We start from the raw sequence: 15,410 nt of genomic DNA on the forward strand, positions 1-15,410 counted from the left end.
TTCTGTTTCATCTTAGACCTCATCATTGCTTTCCATCGGGCTTGATTGTGGTCAAGCGTAAGCCTAAATATTACATTAAAAAAAGTTTGTTAGCTTATAATTGTACCATAGGTAAGTACGGTAGCTAATGTAAGGTGGCTTTGGAAGGTTTCAAGACTCCAAATCCTCAATGTTTACGAGTGTAAAACGTATTTTTTTGGTTACATCTAGGTTTGAAAATATTGATTTTTATGAGACATTCGGGTCAATATTAATTAATTAATACATAAAAAATATAAATGCAAAGATTGTCGCTATGTTTGTAAAATCAATAATTTTTTTTAAATCAATCGAAAATCTTTTTAACCGACTTAAAAAAAAAGGAGGAGGTTTCTCAATTCGACCGTATATATTTTTAACGTAATTTAATAAAAAAAATCATTATAGTTAGTTTTCTTACGTTGAATTTGACATTTTTTATCATATGAAGTATACACATAAACGCACAATTAACAAAGATATTTGGAATTTTGTTTGTCTGTCCATACAAATCGAATGATCTGACATGAACATAACGTCAATATTGGACCCTCAGAATACAGAAAACCACCAGAAGGAGTGATAGCGCAAAGAAGTGAAGCCATTTAAACTACACATTTTACGATTACTCACTCTGTGTTTGTCGTGTTGTTTGACGTGCTATACAGGTGACAAATTTAATTAAATTAAGCCGTCTTGTGCTATTCCTTCGTGTAAAAATGCCGTTGGTAGAAAAAAGAAACTGAATAGGATCACATTTCACGTGTAAGTAGCACAAATAAATATTCTTATGTTAAAATAATGAATAATTTTTACGTGAATTTAGTTGTCATAGAAACCGATGACTTCATTTTGTAAGTGTTGCCAATGTAATTGTTTTGATTTTCCCTACTTTTAATTTCAATTCAAGGATTTATTATTTATGTAAAATATTAATCAACTAAATAGGTAGGCATAGGTTCCGGCAATTAAGTTGAAATAAAATTGTGGTAATCAGCGCAGATAAAGAAAGCGTAAAATAATCTTAATGCTTTAAAATTTTACAAATAACAATGGCGTGCTATATTATAATAAGTTCGTTCGTTCTTGTCTGTTTGTGTGCTTGTTTGGTCTTTTGTTTGTTTGTGTACCTACTTGTTTGCTTGTTTGTTTGAGCAAGAGGATTAAATAAAATAGTTTTTATCTTCAAAACACATTCTTAAAAGATATTAAACCAATTCAATGGCCTTATTTATACTTGAATTTTAAGAGACATAAAAATTAGAGAAATAAGACGAGATAATAATAACTGTGCACACGATTGAAATACATATTTATAATAATAATATAATATAATTATATGGAATATATAAAATTATTATTGTAAATATGTATTTCTTTAGTTTGTTAGTTGATAAGTTTTATAATAACCGTCTTATTATATCTATTATTTATTTGTCCTTGTCTTAAATTTTTTAGAGTTCATTTTCTTGCTGACTCTTAGCAATCACTAGAAAACCGGTCCCACTGTTTTTATTATTTACCATACAAGTTAACATTTAATGTGATGAACTGTACACTTATTGTTTTCCTTTTAACATTATAAATTTTTACCACAAAATAGGGAAAAATTTAACAGCCTCATGTACTAGCAACATTACGCGGGTGAGAATTGCGACGAGTGCAGGCTGTTGTGTACAATTTTTGGACACACTGCGCACTATAGAATGACATCTAAACGTGACTTCTGGTGGTTTTCTGTATTCTGAGATTGGACCATATTTTGTGTGGGGTATTTTTAAGCGATCCTAGACAGCGGCAGCGCCACATTGATGTCCTTACGAGTATATCTTCGAAAGTACTTTTCGCAGATACACAGTTATTTCTACAATTGCTTTACTATTAGCATACTCTTAATTTATCATCATCATCATTAAAGGGTTAGGCCTTAGTCCATCACGCTGGACCAATGCAGACTTTACACACATAGAGAATTAAGAAATGCAGGTTTCCTCACGATGTTATTCCTTCACCGTTTGCGACACGTGATATTTAATTTCTTAAAATGCACACAACTGAAAAGTTGGAGGTGCATACCTCGGAACGATCCTATGCCCACCAAATAGTACCACTAGGCTATTTCTTCAACTGTTAAAAAAAAACTGTCATCACCCCTATTGACTACCGCTTACCTATGGTGGTAGGAGCATAGACTTTCAAAGTTTAGGTTTCCTAAATTGTGGTATGTCTAGCTGCCTCAGGCTCTCAGTCCATTATAATATGTCTCGTTCGCACAAATACCGACGGACATAAATATAATAATTATTGCAAATTACAATACGAATCTTGGCCGAAATTCCCGAAGTCGCTAATTTAATATCGTGTCTCGGAAAAGTATTAAATGGGATTCTACGAACCGCATTACCGGAAAACGTTGTCGCCCCTAATAACAACTATAAAATGTTAGTTAAACTCACGCAACTTTGGTTCGTGTAGCATTTGAGAACAGCCATAAATATATGAATTTCATCATTATTAACCCACTAACTGACGCCGCGCGGTTTCACTCGCGTGGTTCCCGTTCCCGTAGGAATACAGGGATAAAATATAGCCTATAGCCTTCCTCGATAAATGGGCTATCTAACACTGAAAGAATTTTTCAAATCGGCCCAGTAGTACCTGAGATTAGCGCGTTCAATCAAACAAACTCTTCAGCTTTATAATATTAGTATAGATTTAGCTCACTGCTGAGCTCGAGTCTCCTCTCAAAATGAGAGGGCTGACCCAATTGGCATACTTCAGACACGCAGGGAATTTAGAATATTCTCTAGTATGCAGGTTTCCTCACGATGTTTTCCTTCACCGTTTGAGACACGTGATATGTAATTTCTGAAAATGCACACAACTGAAAAGTTGGAGGTGCATGCCCCGGACCGGATTCGAACCCACACCCTCCGGAAGCGGAGGCAGAGGTCATATCCCAGTGGATATGACCTCTGCCTGCTCTCTGGGCTATCACTGCTCTCTAGAATATGAATTTACTTTAGTATTTTAGTCGTGTACCTACTAACGATTTTTGGGGTGGTAAATCCAAAAATCGTTCGTACTCGTCTAAAATACTAAAGTAGTCCGAACTAGGCATAAGGCATAAGATGATGGCACTTACCTAAAATGGCAAGCGTCCACGCCAAAAAAAAAGCATAAATAAGCTTATTTACTCTTGTTTGAAAGCGTCGAAGTTCCTATAGCTTGGCAACAACATTTTCGATGGTCCGCGCGGGCCGGGGGGCGTGTTACGTACGAAGTTGCTAAGCTATAGTAACAAATGCTTACCGCCAGATATGTCCCGACCCTAAGCACTTACCTACATTGACACGTCCCTCGGATGCGTCAGTGCATTTTGATTTATGCAGCTCGTCATCCATGAAGTCGGTCTATCGTGGTCATTAATCAGCCAGCATTATGGGCACTCATGTTGTTTGGAGTCGGGGATCCTTATCTTAGGGTTCGCCTTCGCCATATGACCATCATAATCATAAAACCTTTACACGTAAGGAATTTTTATTCTATTATTTTCTTTTAAATGAATGCCTAATACATGGACTGCACCAACGTCAAATACTTAACTAGCTGACGCCGCGCGGTTTCACCCGCGTGGTTTCCGTTTTCGTAGGAATATGGGGATAATATATAGCATATAACCTTCCTCAATAAATGGGCTATTTAACACTGAAAGAATTTTTCAAATCGGACCAGTAGATCCTGAGATTAGCGCGTTCAATCAAACAAACTCTTCAGCTTTATAATATTAGTATAGATATCTGTTTATATAAGAGTAAATAAACTATAAGACGCCCCGCGGTTTCACCCGCCTAGTTCCCTTTTTTTTATTCTGTACAAGTTAGCCCTTGACTACAATCTCACCTGATGGTACGTAATGATGTAGTCTTAGATGGAAGCGGGCTAACTTGTAAGGAGGAGGATGAAAATCCACACCCCTTTCGGTTTCTACACGGCATCGTACCGGAACGCTTAATCGCCTACCGGCAAAGGCGGTACGTCTTTGCCGGTAGGATGGTAACTAGCCACGGCCGAAGCCTTCCACCAGCCAGACCTGGACCAATTAAGAAAATCTCAATCTGCCCAGCCGGGGATCGAACCCAGGACCTCCGTCTTGTATGTCCACTGCGCATAGCACTGCGCCACGGAGGCCGTCCCTTTGTCGTGGGGATTTGTTGAAACATAAACTTAAAGGTACTTTTTCTCAAAAATGCTTGGAAATTTGAGTATTATTTTGACAACCTTCTTCGAGATAAATCGAACTTACTGTACTGGTCGAGCAGCGGCCGGCAATAGTTGTATGAAAATCCATATAAATTACTACTAAATACAAATAAATTACTATGTAAACCAAAGGTATACAATATAATGTCGTTGATGTAAAATCAGATTTGTCGTGTAATTTAAAAATGGAACGGTCTTCTACTCCGCAACATGGCGACCAATTTCGAACTGACTTGCACATAGAAAACTGTTTAGTGAAAAAAAAATACTTTACATACAGAAGACATGTCTTCAGAAAATATCGTAAAACTCATGCTGTATGGCCAACGATCTTGGCATGTTCCCTTTGTGGACGAATTGAAGATGAATTAAAAATTTTGTAAAACGTTGTAGCAAACTTTTTTTGATATCGTAATGATATTTTAATTATTAAAGTAGAATTATCAAATTTTTTTTGGATATAAGTAAATGGGGATGATGGTTTGAATATATTGATTTTTATGATACATTCTGGTAAATAGGGTCAATGTTAACTAATTTATACAAAAAAAGCAAAGATTGTCTAGATATTTGCAATTTCAAAATCAAATAGAGATTATAAAAAAAAAATAGAGATTATAAAATTTCAAAATCTATTAAAAATACATTATCGTAATTAGATGAAAATTCATACAGTTTTAGCTTCCTTACATTAAATGTGACATTTTTTAATATATGAACAATAAACATAAACGCACAAATAGCAAAGATATTAGTAATTTTGTTTGAACGGACATACAAATCTAACGATCATTACATTGCCTACGACGTCATTAGTTCGTGCCATTTTGTATGGGGCGTTTTTCAGGGATCCGCGGCAGCGCCGCAAATCTGACCCTTTAAATCCCTGTAGCTCCGAAAGTAATGATCGCAGATACCTTGTTCTTTTTACAAAATTGCTTTACTATTAGTATACTTTTAATTTATATACAATTTAAAAAACTGACATCATCCCTATTGCCGGGTGGTTAGGGTAGGTATGGACCGAGGATGGCCATTCCTCTATAACACGTATATTACAAATGTGGCCGGTTTTTAAATAGAGTGCTGTATATTCTAGACCGCGCAAGTGCATCAGACGATGCAGTTTAGATAGGCGATTCGACGCGCTCTGACGATTTGACGACTGGCCGATATAAGTCGCTGATACGGCCATCGGCTGGCCACTTAGAATTAGATGAGGCTGATTTAGTAGTCGTTTTGTTTGCACTGAATTATGAGCATTTATAATATACGGATTCGCGTAATTACTTGGTTTTAAATTGTTTAATTAATTCTTTAATTGTTGTTTTAATTTTAAATTGTTTGTGTACTACTATCTTCATATACTTGTAGGGTGAGTGGGGGGGAAGATCGAACGGTTTTTTGATGAGATGAGCAGTGTTGTTTGACGTCTTGAACAGTACATATTAACATAAGCTAAAATTATATCTATAGTGAATAAAGTACAAAGACCATTTTTTTTAAGTCATGTCGATAAATCTTAGTTAAATTTATTTGATAGCAAAAAAAAAGTACCTGCAAAGTTTTTATCGAAAAAAAAAATGGGGAAAGATAAAAGTAATAAGCTTAAGTGTTAATCCAGAGTAAAATCTATTATCATTCAAAATTTCAGCCAAATCGCCGCAAAATTGACAAAGTTTCATACAAACTTTCATCCCCTATTTTATGCCCTTGGTAGTAAAATTGATCAAAATCCTTTCTTAGCGAATGCCTACGTCATAACATCTACCTGCATGCCAAAGGACAATGGTCTATTTCCAAACAAATTTTTGCTGACATTTTTTATAAGCGTCTATGAATGAAAAAAATATAAAATGATAGATAATTATTTTCTTAACAATTTATTCTTATGGTTTAATATTATGTGAAGTCTGGAATTCGAGATATTTATGTTTGAAGTTTTAGAGGTTATGTTTTGTCAACAACGAATAGAGACCTACTTTTTAAATTGAAGTCTTAATTATTCCATGATTATGAAGCCGGGTATTTGGGTTCGATCGAAGAACATAAAAAGTAGGTTTGATCCCCATTTTTCTCTTAGACATGGATAATGTACATACTTTATGAAAATGAACCTTCCTAATTAAATCTAAAAACCAACATGGAATTTCATACAATAGTGTTTTAAGTCAGTAGTTTAGCGGGAGAATCGGTGTCCATAAACATAAGCGGTCGTTAAAAAATAATGTAGGTACAGAAAATCAGTTGATAAGTATCGGAAAAATGCAACAAGATTTACAAGACGCTTAAGTACGCAAACAACGAAATTACGACGCGATGTGACAACTGTCTGACAGTTCAAAGTTGAATTGTTAGTGCATGACTTGTCATAGGGACACGTAAAAATATCGATACTTTATAGTATCGATTAATGAATATCGATTTCCTTTCGATACTGTTATTTTTGTAATCAATAAGTATAATCTCCAGGAAATTACTTACTATTTTTACTTACGTTTTACCTTTATTTAAAATCATGTCGAACATACTTAAACAATAAATATCTTTGTAAACACTTGTTCCTTTCCTTTGATTATTAAAATATATCATATGGCTTACTGTTGGTAATAAAAGTTTATTATTAACATGTTTGACTATTATATTTTGTTTATTTTATTACTTAAATGTAAAATGCCGCTAAGTGAGAATGAACTTTAGCAGTATTTTGTCATGATTAGAAATAAGTAATTTAAATTAAATAAGTAAACCTATTGCATTTAAATTAATTACTATTACTTGTTTGAAAATCAAAATATTTTATATATATTTCAAAATAATTATATTAATTCGTCATAAATATTAGTTTATATGTTTGTTCTACTGAAATTAAACTGATGTCATTGAATACGTGTAGTTCAATGACGATATTTTATTTGATTCGATACTGGCTTTTCGGTATCGTGCGCGTCCCTAGTTGTCCGATATATGCAATATTCGTATAAATAGTATGGTTGCCATACTCAATTATTTAAATGTAATTGATGTGAATATATTTTAGTTTTTGGACTTAATTAGACCTTTTGCTCTGTTTCAAAAAATTAAATAAATTATTTTCTACAAACTGTAATAGTTTACATTAGTAGACGCTTATGAATTCTATCAACAAACACCAGACCATTGTCCTTTCATCCCGATCAGTCCAGTGGTTTGCGGTGTGCGTTGATAAATCACTATGTCAGTCAGTCCGTTGAGTTTAGATGTGTATTTGTCAGGGAGTTGGTTTATAATTCGAGGTCTGCTAAGAACAGATGCGGATTAAGGAGATCTAAAGGTTCTTGCAAAAAGTCAGTCACTTGGGGTTTCTATGCGTGATCGAATCAGAAATGAGGAGATCCGCAGACGAACTAAAGTCACTGATATAGCTCAACGAGTCGCGAAGCTGAAGTGGCAATGGGCAGACCACATAGTTCGAAGAGCCGATGGACGTTGGGGTCCCAAGGTGCTGGAATTGCGACCGCGCACCGAAAAGCGCAGTGTTGGTTGACCCCCTACTAGGTGGATCGAAGACATCAAGCTGGAGCTGGCGGCTCGAGACCGTTTTGTTTACTAAATCCATGCAAGAGGCCTATGTCCAGCAGTGGACGTGCATCGGCTGATAATGATGATGATGATGAAAGGCTCTTGCAACTTTAAAAAAATAAAATAGGTATTAGAAAAACGATATCCACGCGGACGCAGTCGCGAGCGTCCGCTAGCTATAATAAATCTGATACCTTTCTCGGACATGAGCTTTATGACTCGCACTATACAGTCATCGTATAAATTTTGAAGGTACAAAAAACTGCTATTAAAATTAAGAGCTTCTCGTCATATTTTGTTTTATTTTAGATTTTGATATCTGCAAGTTCATTTACAAGATGCCTTATATTTTTTATATTTTTGGCGCAACGGTATCGTGTTTTATTAAAAGCTATGGTTTCTTTTTTTTTTTTAACTGCAATATCGGCGTTGGGTTGGATGTGTTTATGCCTCACTTTTATAGCTTATGAAAAGGTTGGTCATTTAAGGATATGTGATGACTATCCTTCGCGGACCTCTTTCAGATTATATCATTTCGTCGTCTTTGATTACATCAACGATTTAAGATATTCATTTATCATCGCATTTCTCTTCATATCATTATTAACCTTGATTAAAGCAGCAATTTTAGATATTCAGTTGATATTGTATTTATTGTTTCATCGACCTTGATTTCTAATAGTTATCATTTCGTTTCTCATTATATCATTTTAAAGACTGATTGAAACATCTTCAGATAATGAATTCAATCGTTTAAAAGATTGGATTTAAACAACACGTACAGATAATAGTTATTCAATTTCTTGTTAATCATTTGACATTGAAACGAAGAAGAGACACCCAGCTGCTAGGCTTCCTCTGTATTATAAGATACATGGAACCATAACCCACCACGTAGAGCTATCGATTCAAACTTCAACGTTTACTTAATAACTGTTAATCGATTGGTTAGTAGGTTTAAATTTGATTAAATAGGTTTATCAAAGCGATGCTAGCTTATTTTTGGAGCACCACGGATATAAGTTAGCGCAGCTTCTTCTATTATCTATTATCGTAGGCTTGCCAACCAAAACCGCACGCACCGCAAGGGTGCTTTCATTCATTATTTTGGTCTTGATTATCAAACTATTAAAATGAACATAAAATCAATTGACAAAATGGCATCTACAATCTACATACCATATGATATCCACCAGTAGGCACCGGATGACATTTGTTACATAGAATCTCAATTTTGTGTCAACTAGCATACGTCAAAGATAGTGAATTATCCTTCTGAAGAGAAGGCTGGAGAAAACATTTTCTGCGGCTTAGATAAATTTATGCCTTTTATTTTCATATAGTATTTGTCGAGAAATTATATATTAAGGGATCTATTATCACAAGTAGACATTGTTATAGAAGCTCGTAAATAATATAAACAGTTTCAAAACATCTCAAAAAAGGTTCCCCACAACGACCGAAAGTAAAATACGTAGAAGGTTGTATTTTTTTTTAAGAAATTTATAGTTATTCTCAAAGACGTTCCTTTAGAGATATAAAAGGGGTATATTTACTGCCGCTATTTGCATGGGTAAAGTGAAATCTAACAAGCGTTTAATTATCTTTATGTCCATCTCGAAAGCCGTGTCCTGTCTTGGACAAGCGGCTACCGTGCCTCTGAGTTATGATGCACGATGTTTTTAACAATGATCAGCTTGTAATTTTACATGAAATATTGTAATTGCCGTGCAATAATTTATTATAGTCCGAGAGACCATAGCGATCGAGACACGCGTGTGATATCTTGAACTTCAAGTTTTTTCATTTATCTACGTGTTTTTTTGTACTATCACTCTGAATTTTAAAAATCCTACAAAACGAGAATTATTCGACTCGTATTTTGTTTAGATGTTTGTAGTTTGCGATAGAACGAGCTATGTTAGAGTTCTGCGTGATCGAATCAGAAATGTGATCGAATCAGAAATGAAAGAGATCCGCAGAAGAACCAAAGTCACCGACATGGCTCATCGAGTTGTGAAGCTGAAGTGGCAATGGGCGGGGCACATAGTTCGAAGAACCGATGGACGTTGGGGTCCAAAGTGCTGGTATGGGGACCCCGCAGTAGTAAGCGCAGTGTTGTTCGACCCCCCACCAGGTGGACTGACGACATCAAGCGAGTCGCAGGGATTCGCTGGATGCAGGTGACTCAGTATCGTGATGTCTGGAAGTCCCTACAAAAGCCCTATGTCCTGCAATCCATCGGCTGATATGATGATGATGATGATGATGATTTTGATTAGGTATATGTGTCTTTTTGTTGGTGTTTATTTTATTTATCTTTTAAGCGTCTACAATAAGCTAATTCGGGATGGTTTATAAAATCATTCAATAAACTTCGCTAGTACCATATTGAGAAAAGAATAATTACGAATATTTAAACTACTTTTTATTGCTATTACTGAAATGACAGATGATAAAACTAGTCGTAAAATTATGATGTTGCAACTTCTTTTATTATTTTTTTAAGACCCCTAAGATTAAATCGATTACATTGTATTATTGTTATTATTTTATTGAATCAGTAGCTAATTATTATATATATTTTCATTCACGTTTTAACAAAAATATTAGGTTCTGTATGTAGACAATTCAATAACTGAAAATATATTATACTCTGCATAAGTTATAACTATTAAAGCATAGTTTATACGTAATTCAAAGATATCTAAATGCTGAAAAAATCATGTTTGTACACACCCATCATTCATAGTTGATGAATGATCTCCATGGTTGTTACCGTCGGCTCCTTGCCTATAACGAATCGGTTAGCCTGCCAATAAACTCCGCAGGTGTTTCGTAAATTGGTAAGTGGCATTGAGTACGCCATACATGGAGGTGCTGTGATCCCTCCGTTGAACTCATAGATCACCCGCGCCGCCGGTCGCGTATGGCACAGGAAATCTTCACTTCCGCTCGTCTAGGTTCACTGTTCTCCTAATATACCAGAGCTTCCCAAAGATCGTTGTCTGTATGTATTGTACGTCTGCTGAGCACAAACTGTTGACTTCCGTCTTATTCCCACGCGCGGTTCCCGTTTCCCGGGGTTCCCGAAAACGGGGATAATATATAGCCTATATACTTCCTCGATAAATGGGCTATCTAACACTAAGTGAATTTTTCAAATCGGACCAGTAGTTCCTGAGATTAGAGGAAACAAATAAACAAACAAACTCTTCAGCTTTATATTTTTTTTAGAGTATAGATTTTATATGATATTTTTATCAAAATATTAGCCAAATCTATTAAACTAGATTATGAGGCCCCCTTTGCCTTAAACAAAACGAATAGATTAAAGCTAAGGCGTTCATTTTTTGCCGCCATCTCGTAAAGCTTAGAATGAGCCATTTTTCTTCTTGAAAATTACCACTATTACTGAAGGTCGGCAATTACCTTTCTAAACTTCTCCTTGTCCATGGATAGGCGGAAAAGTTGTCCGACTATCTTTATGCCATACCCTTATGTTTCGTATTCAGGACCTCTTTCTACTCCTCTTTTGACTGCAATCTTGCCAGAATAGGATTGAGCTTTTAGGTGTGTTATCCTTTGTTCTGTGTATTCACAACACAAGATAAAACATCTTGTATCCGCGTATGCGACGTTCAGTGTGTTACGAATTAGGTGACACGGAAAAATTATTTCGATGCACGGTAGACGACCACAAAGTTTGAGAAGCCGTGTACTAGACAATGAACCGCTACTAAAGCCGCCGTCTATCGTTAAATGTAATTGACGCGTACATACCAACCTTTTACGGTCTGGTGGTTCCCTGTGTTTTTTTCTCTCTCTTTGTCTATTCAATACGACACGCATTAATCTACGTTAGGCCGTCTGCCAGCCATAGGAACCGTCTCGGACGCTGAATGACTAACCGATCATTATTGGCAACAGTTGATTGGCACCGTGGACGCCATAATTGGTACTTCGTTGCTTCCCGGCCATCTTGTTTTTTTTTGCTCAGTCTTCTGTCATTGTAGTATAGCTGTGCTATACTTAAAAAGTATTTTTTGTTAACTCATTATGTTTTATTAATGACTTAATAATGATCTACTACGTATTTGTTGATATTACAGTTTCACATGACGATAATCTGGTTAAAGCCGAAAATGAAAAAGTATCAAAATACTTGGACCTTGCTCGCGAGATGACCGCCATGTGGAATGTTGAGTCAACTATTATTGTTCCGATAGTCGTTTCAGTCAGTGGTCTTATAGCGAAAAGCTTCGACCAACACCTTAAGAAGCTTTCGCTTAACTGTTGGATCAAGAGTCGGATACAAAAGATTCTTGAGACGGCGCGTATTGTGAAGAGGTTCCTCACTCTGGAGCCCTGACCACCGGTTGCTTGGACACTCAAATGTCCCGCAGCGGGAGGGTGGATTTTTTTTTTACAAATTTTTAATAATGTTTTGTATTTTATACTTATATTGTTAAAAATTAAAAAAAAAAAGTAATAAATAAATGAGAGACGAAACAAAATCTACTACGTATGATTTTAACTTTCCAGCTTTATTCTACTACTTAGCGGACACTCTCGCGGTTTTGTCCGCGTAGTTCCCGTTCTGGTTGGAATACGGGGATAAAATATGGCCTACCTTCTCGCTGATAACTGAGCTTTCGATTTATGAAAGAATTTTTGAAATCGGTTCACTAGTTTATTACTGTAAAAAACAAACTAACATTCGTATTAGTTAAGACACTTTACGACTCGTAAGTACCTATTTAACAACTAGCGGACGCCCGTGACTTTTCAGGATAATAGGTAGCCTATATTGATAACCGATCCAGCTTAGCCTAGATAAATACAGACAGATTAAAAGTTTTTATATGTCGATTATGTTTTAGTGTCGTGTAAATAAGCAAGAGAAAACATAATTATTTTGAATTAACAGATACGCGGTTAAGTTTTATTTATAGGTACAGACAACGACATTTTATATTATAGACATGTTACGTGCCTGCAAAATCACCGCAAGAGCCAAATACTACAATACTGATCACACATGTACAATTTTGTGTTTAATTTCAATAAATATTTATGTATATACAGTTTTTTTAAGTCACTAAACACACAACTCAACATTGTAACTTCGTCCGCGTGAAACTCGATGTAAACTTTCAACTACCTCTACCCTACCTCTACCCTACCCCTGCCCTATTTTTCCTGAATTTTCTTTGCTATAAACCTCACGGAGCCCGAGACCTTTCCAACGAATGCAAAACCGTGGAAATTGGTTCGTGCGTTCTGGAGTTAAAGCGTCAGGAAGGAAAACCCGACTTATTTTTATATAGTAGATTATTAGTTTAAATAAGTTTCGTTGTTTACTAAGCGACTTAATGAAAGGTAAATTAGCCGCTTTTGTTCGCCTAGTGGCATATCTAGACTAATATTATAAAGCTGAAGAGTTTGTTTGTTTGATTGAGGAACTACTGGTCCGATTTGAAAAACTTACAGTGTTCGATAGTCCATTTATCGAGGAAGGCTATAGGCCATATTTTATCCCCCAATTCCTACGGAAACGGGAACCACCCGCGTGAAACCTCACGGCGTCTACTAGTCTCTATTATAAAATCTTTGGGTACATAGAGATATTTTTTAATTAAAATATGTTCGTTCACAGATCCCGTTAGTCAGCAATGAAGGTAAGACAGGACTTGGAGGTACGAGTGTTCCGCAGGTAGTGGTCTTCAAGACCCTCGGACAAGCGACCCTGAGACTGGCGGCGGCGACCAAAATGCAACCTCCGGCCAAAGCTTTTCTGGAAGTTGACGAAGACTCAGAATAACCTGAAACCATTCTGCTTTTCTGTTCACTAATTGGGGACTAGTTAATTAATTGTATTATATTACTTTTTTGAAGGCCGCGTGGCGCAGTGGGTAGTGACCCTGCTTTCTGCATCCACGGCCGTGGGTTCGATTCCCACAACTGGAAAATATTTGTGTGATGAGAATGGGTGTTTTCCAGTGTCAGTGTGTATTTATACATTATATAAGTATTTATATGTAGTATATAATTGTATATTAATATTATAATATTAACTATCTTAGCACCCATAGCACAAGCTACTCTGTATGCTTACTTTGGGGCTAGATAGTGATGTGTATTGTTTAAGTATATATTTATAACTTGATGTTAAATGTTAAATATAGGTTTAATGTACACTTAAATAGATACTTAAATGTTATGAAATAAGAATATTTATATAAGAAATTGTTTTTTTTTACTTAGCCTAACTATAACAAAATACACTGAATAGATCATTGGATAATTTATGTAGTCTTAGGCTTTCGTCGCTTCGTAATTACGCCTGAGACTAAACCGCTGCATCGAATAGAGCCTATTTTAGAAATTAGAAAATCCTATATATTAAATTGACCCGAGCTGGGAATCAAACCGAAGAATGTTGAGAGCTACAGCGCTACCAACTGCGCCAAAGGGGACGTCACAAACATTAAAGACTTTTCTATATAACAGGGTTTACATTTGAATGGCGAAGTGACTATGACGAAACGGTGTGATAATATTATACTATAGATATGGCACTAGCGCGTCGAAACTGAGGCGAACAAAGTCACCCAACTTTATTAACTGAATTTCATTTATGCTAGCCATCCGATAATACTACATGCCTGCAGCGCTAACGACTTGACGTCCCATAAAACTGATAGTGTTGGTCGGCATCGGTATGCATGTCATGGGCATGTTGTCAGGCACATCGCGACCAACGCACGGTCAGTTTTATTGGCTGTCAAGTCGTTAGCGCCGCAATCATGTGACCTTACTTGATCGTTAGTGGCTCACATTAGTCGCATAGTAGGTATTCAACAAAAGTTACTTGGTAATAATAATAATACTGTTGGAAATATTACTCTGGGCCGGATATGACGTCGCTCGATCTCGTGTTGGCTCGTGCCGACGATGGTAGGGATTTAGAGAGGGGTAGCGATCAGTTAGCGGGTACCACTTGCGATATAAGGCGCTTGTCGTCCGGCGGTAGGATAGGCGGGGAGAGTGAATTGAGTAGAAAAGGGGAGTGTTGATTAACTATCAAAGACGTCTTTAACCCTACACACAACGTTCACAAGTGCATTACACCACTCAAAGTAATTTTCTAGCATTCTAGATTTTTATTTTGGTTACAGTTTCATTTGAAATTGGTTATCTTATTTACGTAATCCACTTCTGAGTCTGCTAAAAATACCTAAATTTGGTCTACAATGCAGAGTAAAGAGTTGTGTTAAACCATAGACAACAGAAATGGGAAGTGTAAAAACCATATATCTACCTACATACAGCTAAGTACATAAAAATAATGTAAGAAAACACAAACTTGTGTAAATATGCGGCCAGTGGAGTAGCTGCGTTTGGCACACTTTTTGCAGCGATTTTGTAGGCACGTAACGTATCTACTAGTAGAAAATCATTGGTCTGAATCTTAGACCAACTATTGTATAGGACTTGCCTCGCTAGATGTTACTTTTCTGTCAAAGTATATGATCAACGATCTAATGCGATTATAAAAGCTGTCT

General features: G+C 36.1%; 1 protein-coding gene across 3 annotated transcripts in view; it reads left to right on the forward strand.

The window, feature by feature from the left end:
- Nucleotides 1–14,091, forward strand: part of LOC112057975 (angiogenic factor with G patch and FHA domains 1) — a 50,606-nt gene extending 36,515 nt beyond the window's left edge. For all 3 annotated transcript variants that reach the window (XM_024098595.2, XM_024098593.2, XM_024098594.2), the window contains one exon: nucleotides 13,502–14,091. In XM_024098595.2, coding sequence (XP_023954363.2) covers nucleotides 13,502–13,666 — 165 coding nt within the window. In that variant the 3' untranslated portion in view covers nucleotides 13,667–14,091. The remainder of the gene's footprint in view (nucleotides 1–13,501) is intronic.
- Nucleotides 14,092–15,410: the final 1,319 nt, after the last annotated feature.

Source organism: Bicyclus anynana, chromosome 20 (genome assembly GCF_947172395.1).
Source record: "Bicyclus anynana chromosome 20, ilBicAnyn1.1, whole genome shotgun sequence".
Classification (NCBI taxonomy): Eukaryota; Metazoa; Arthropoda; class Insecta; order Lepidoptera; family Nymphalidae; genus Bicyclus; species Bicyclus anynana.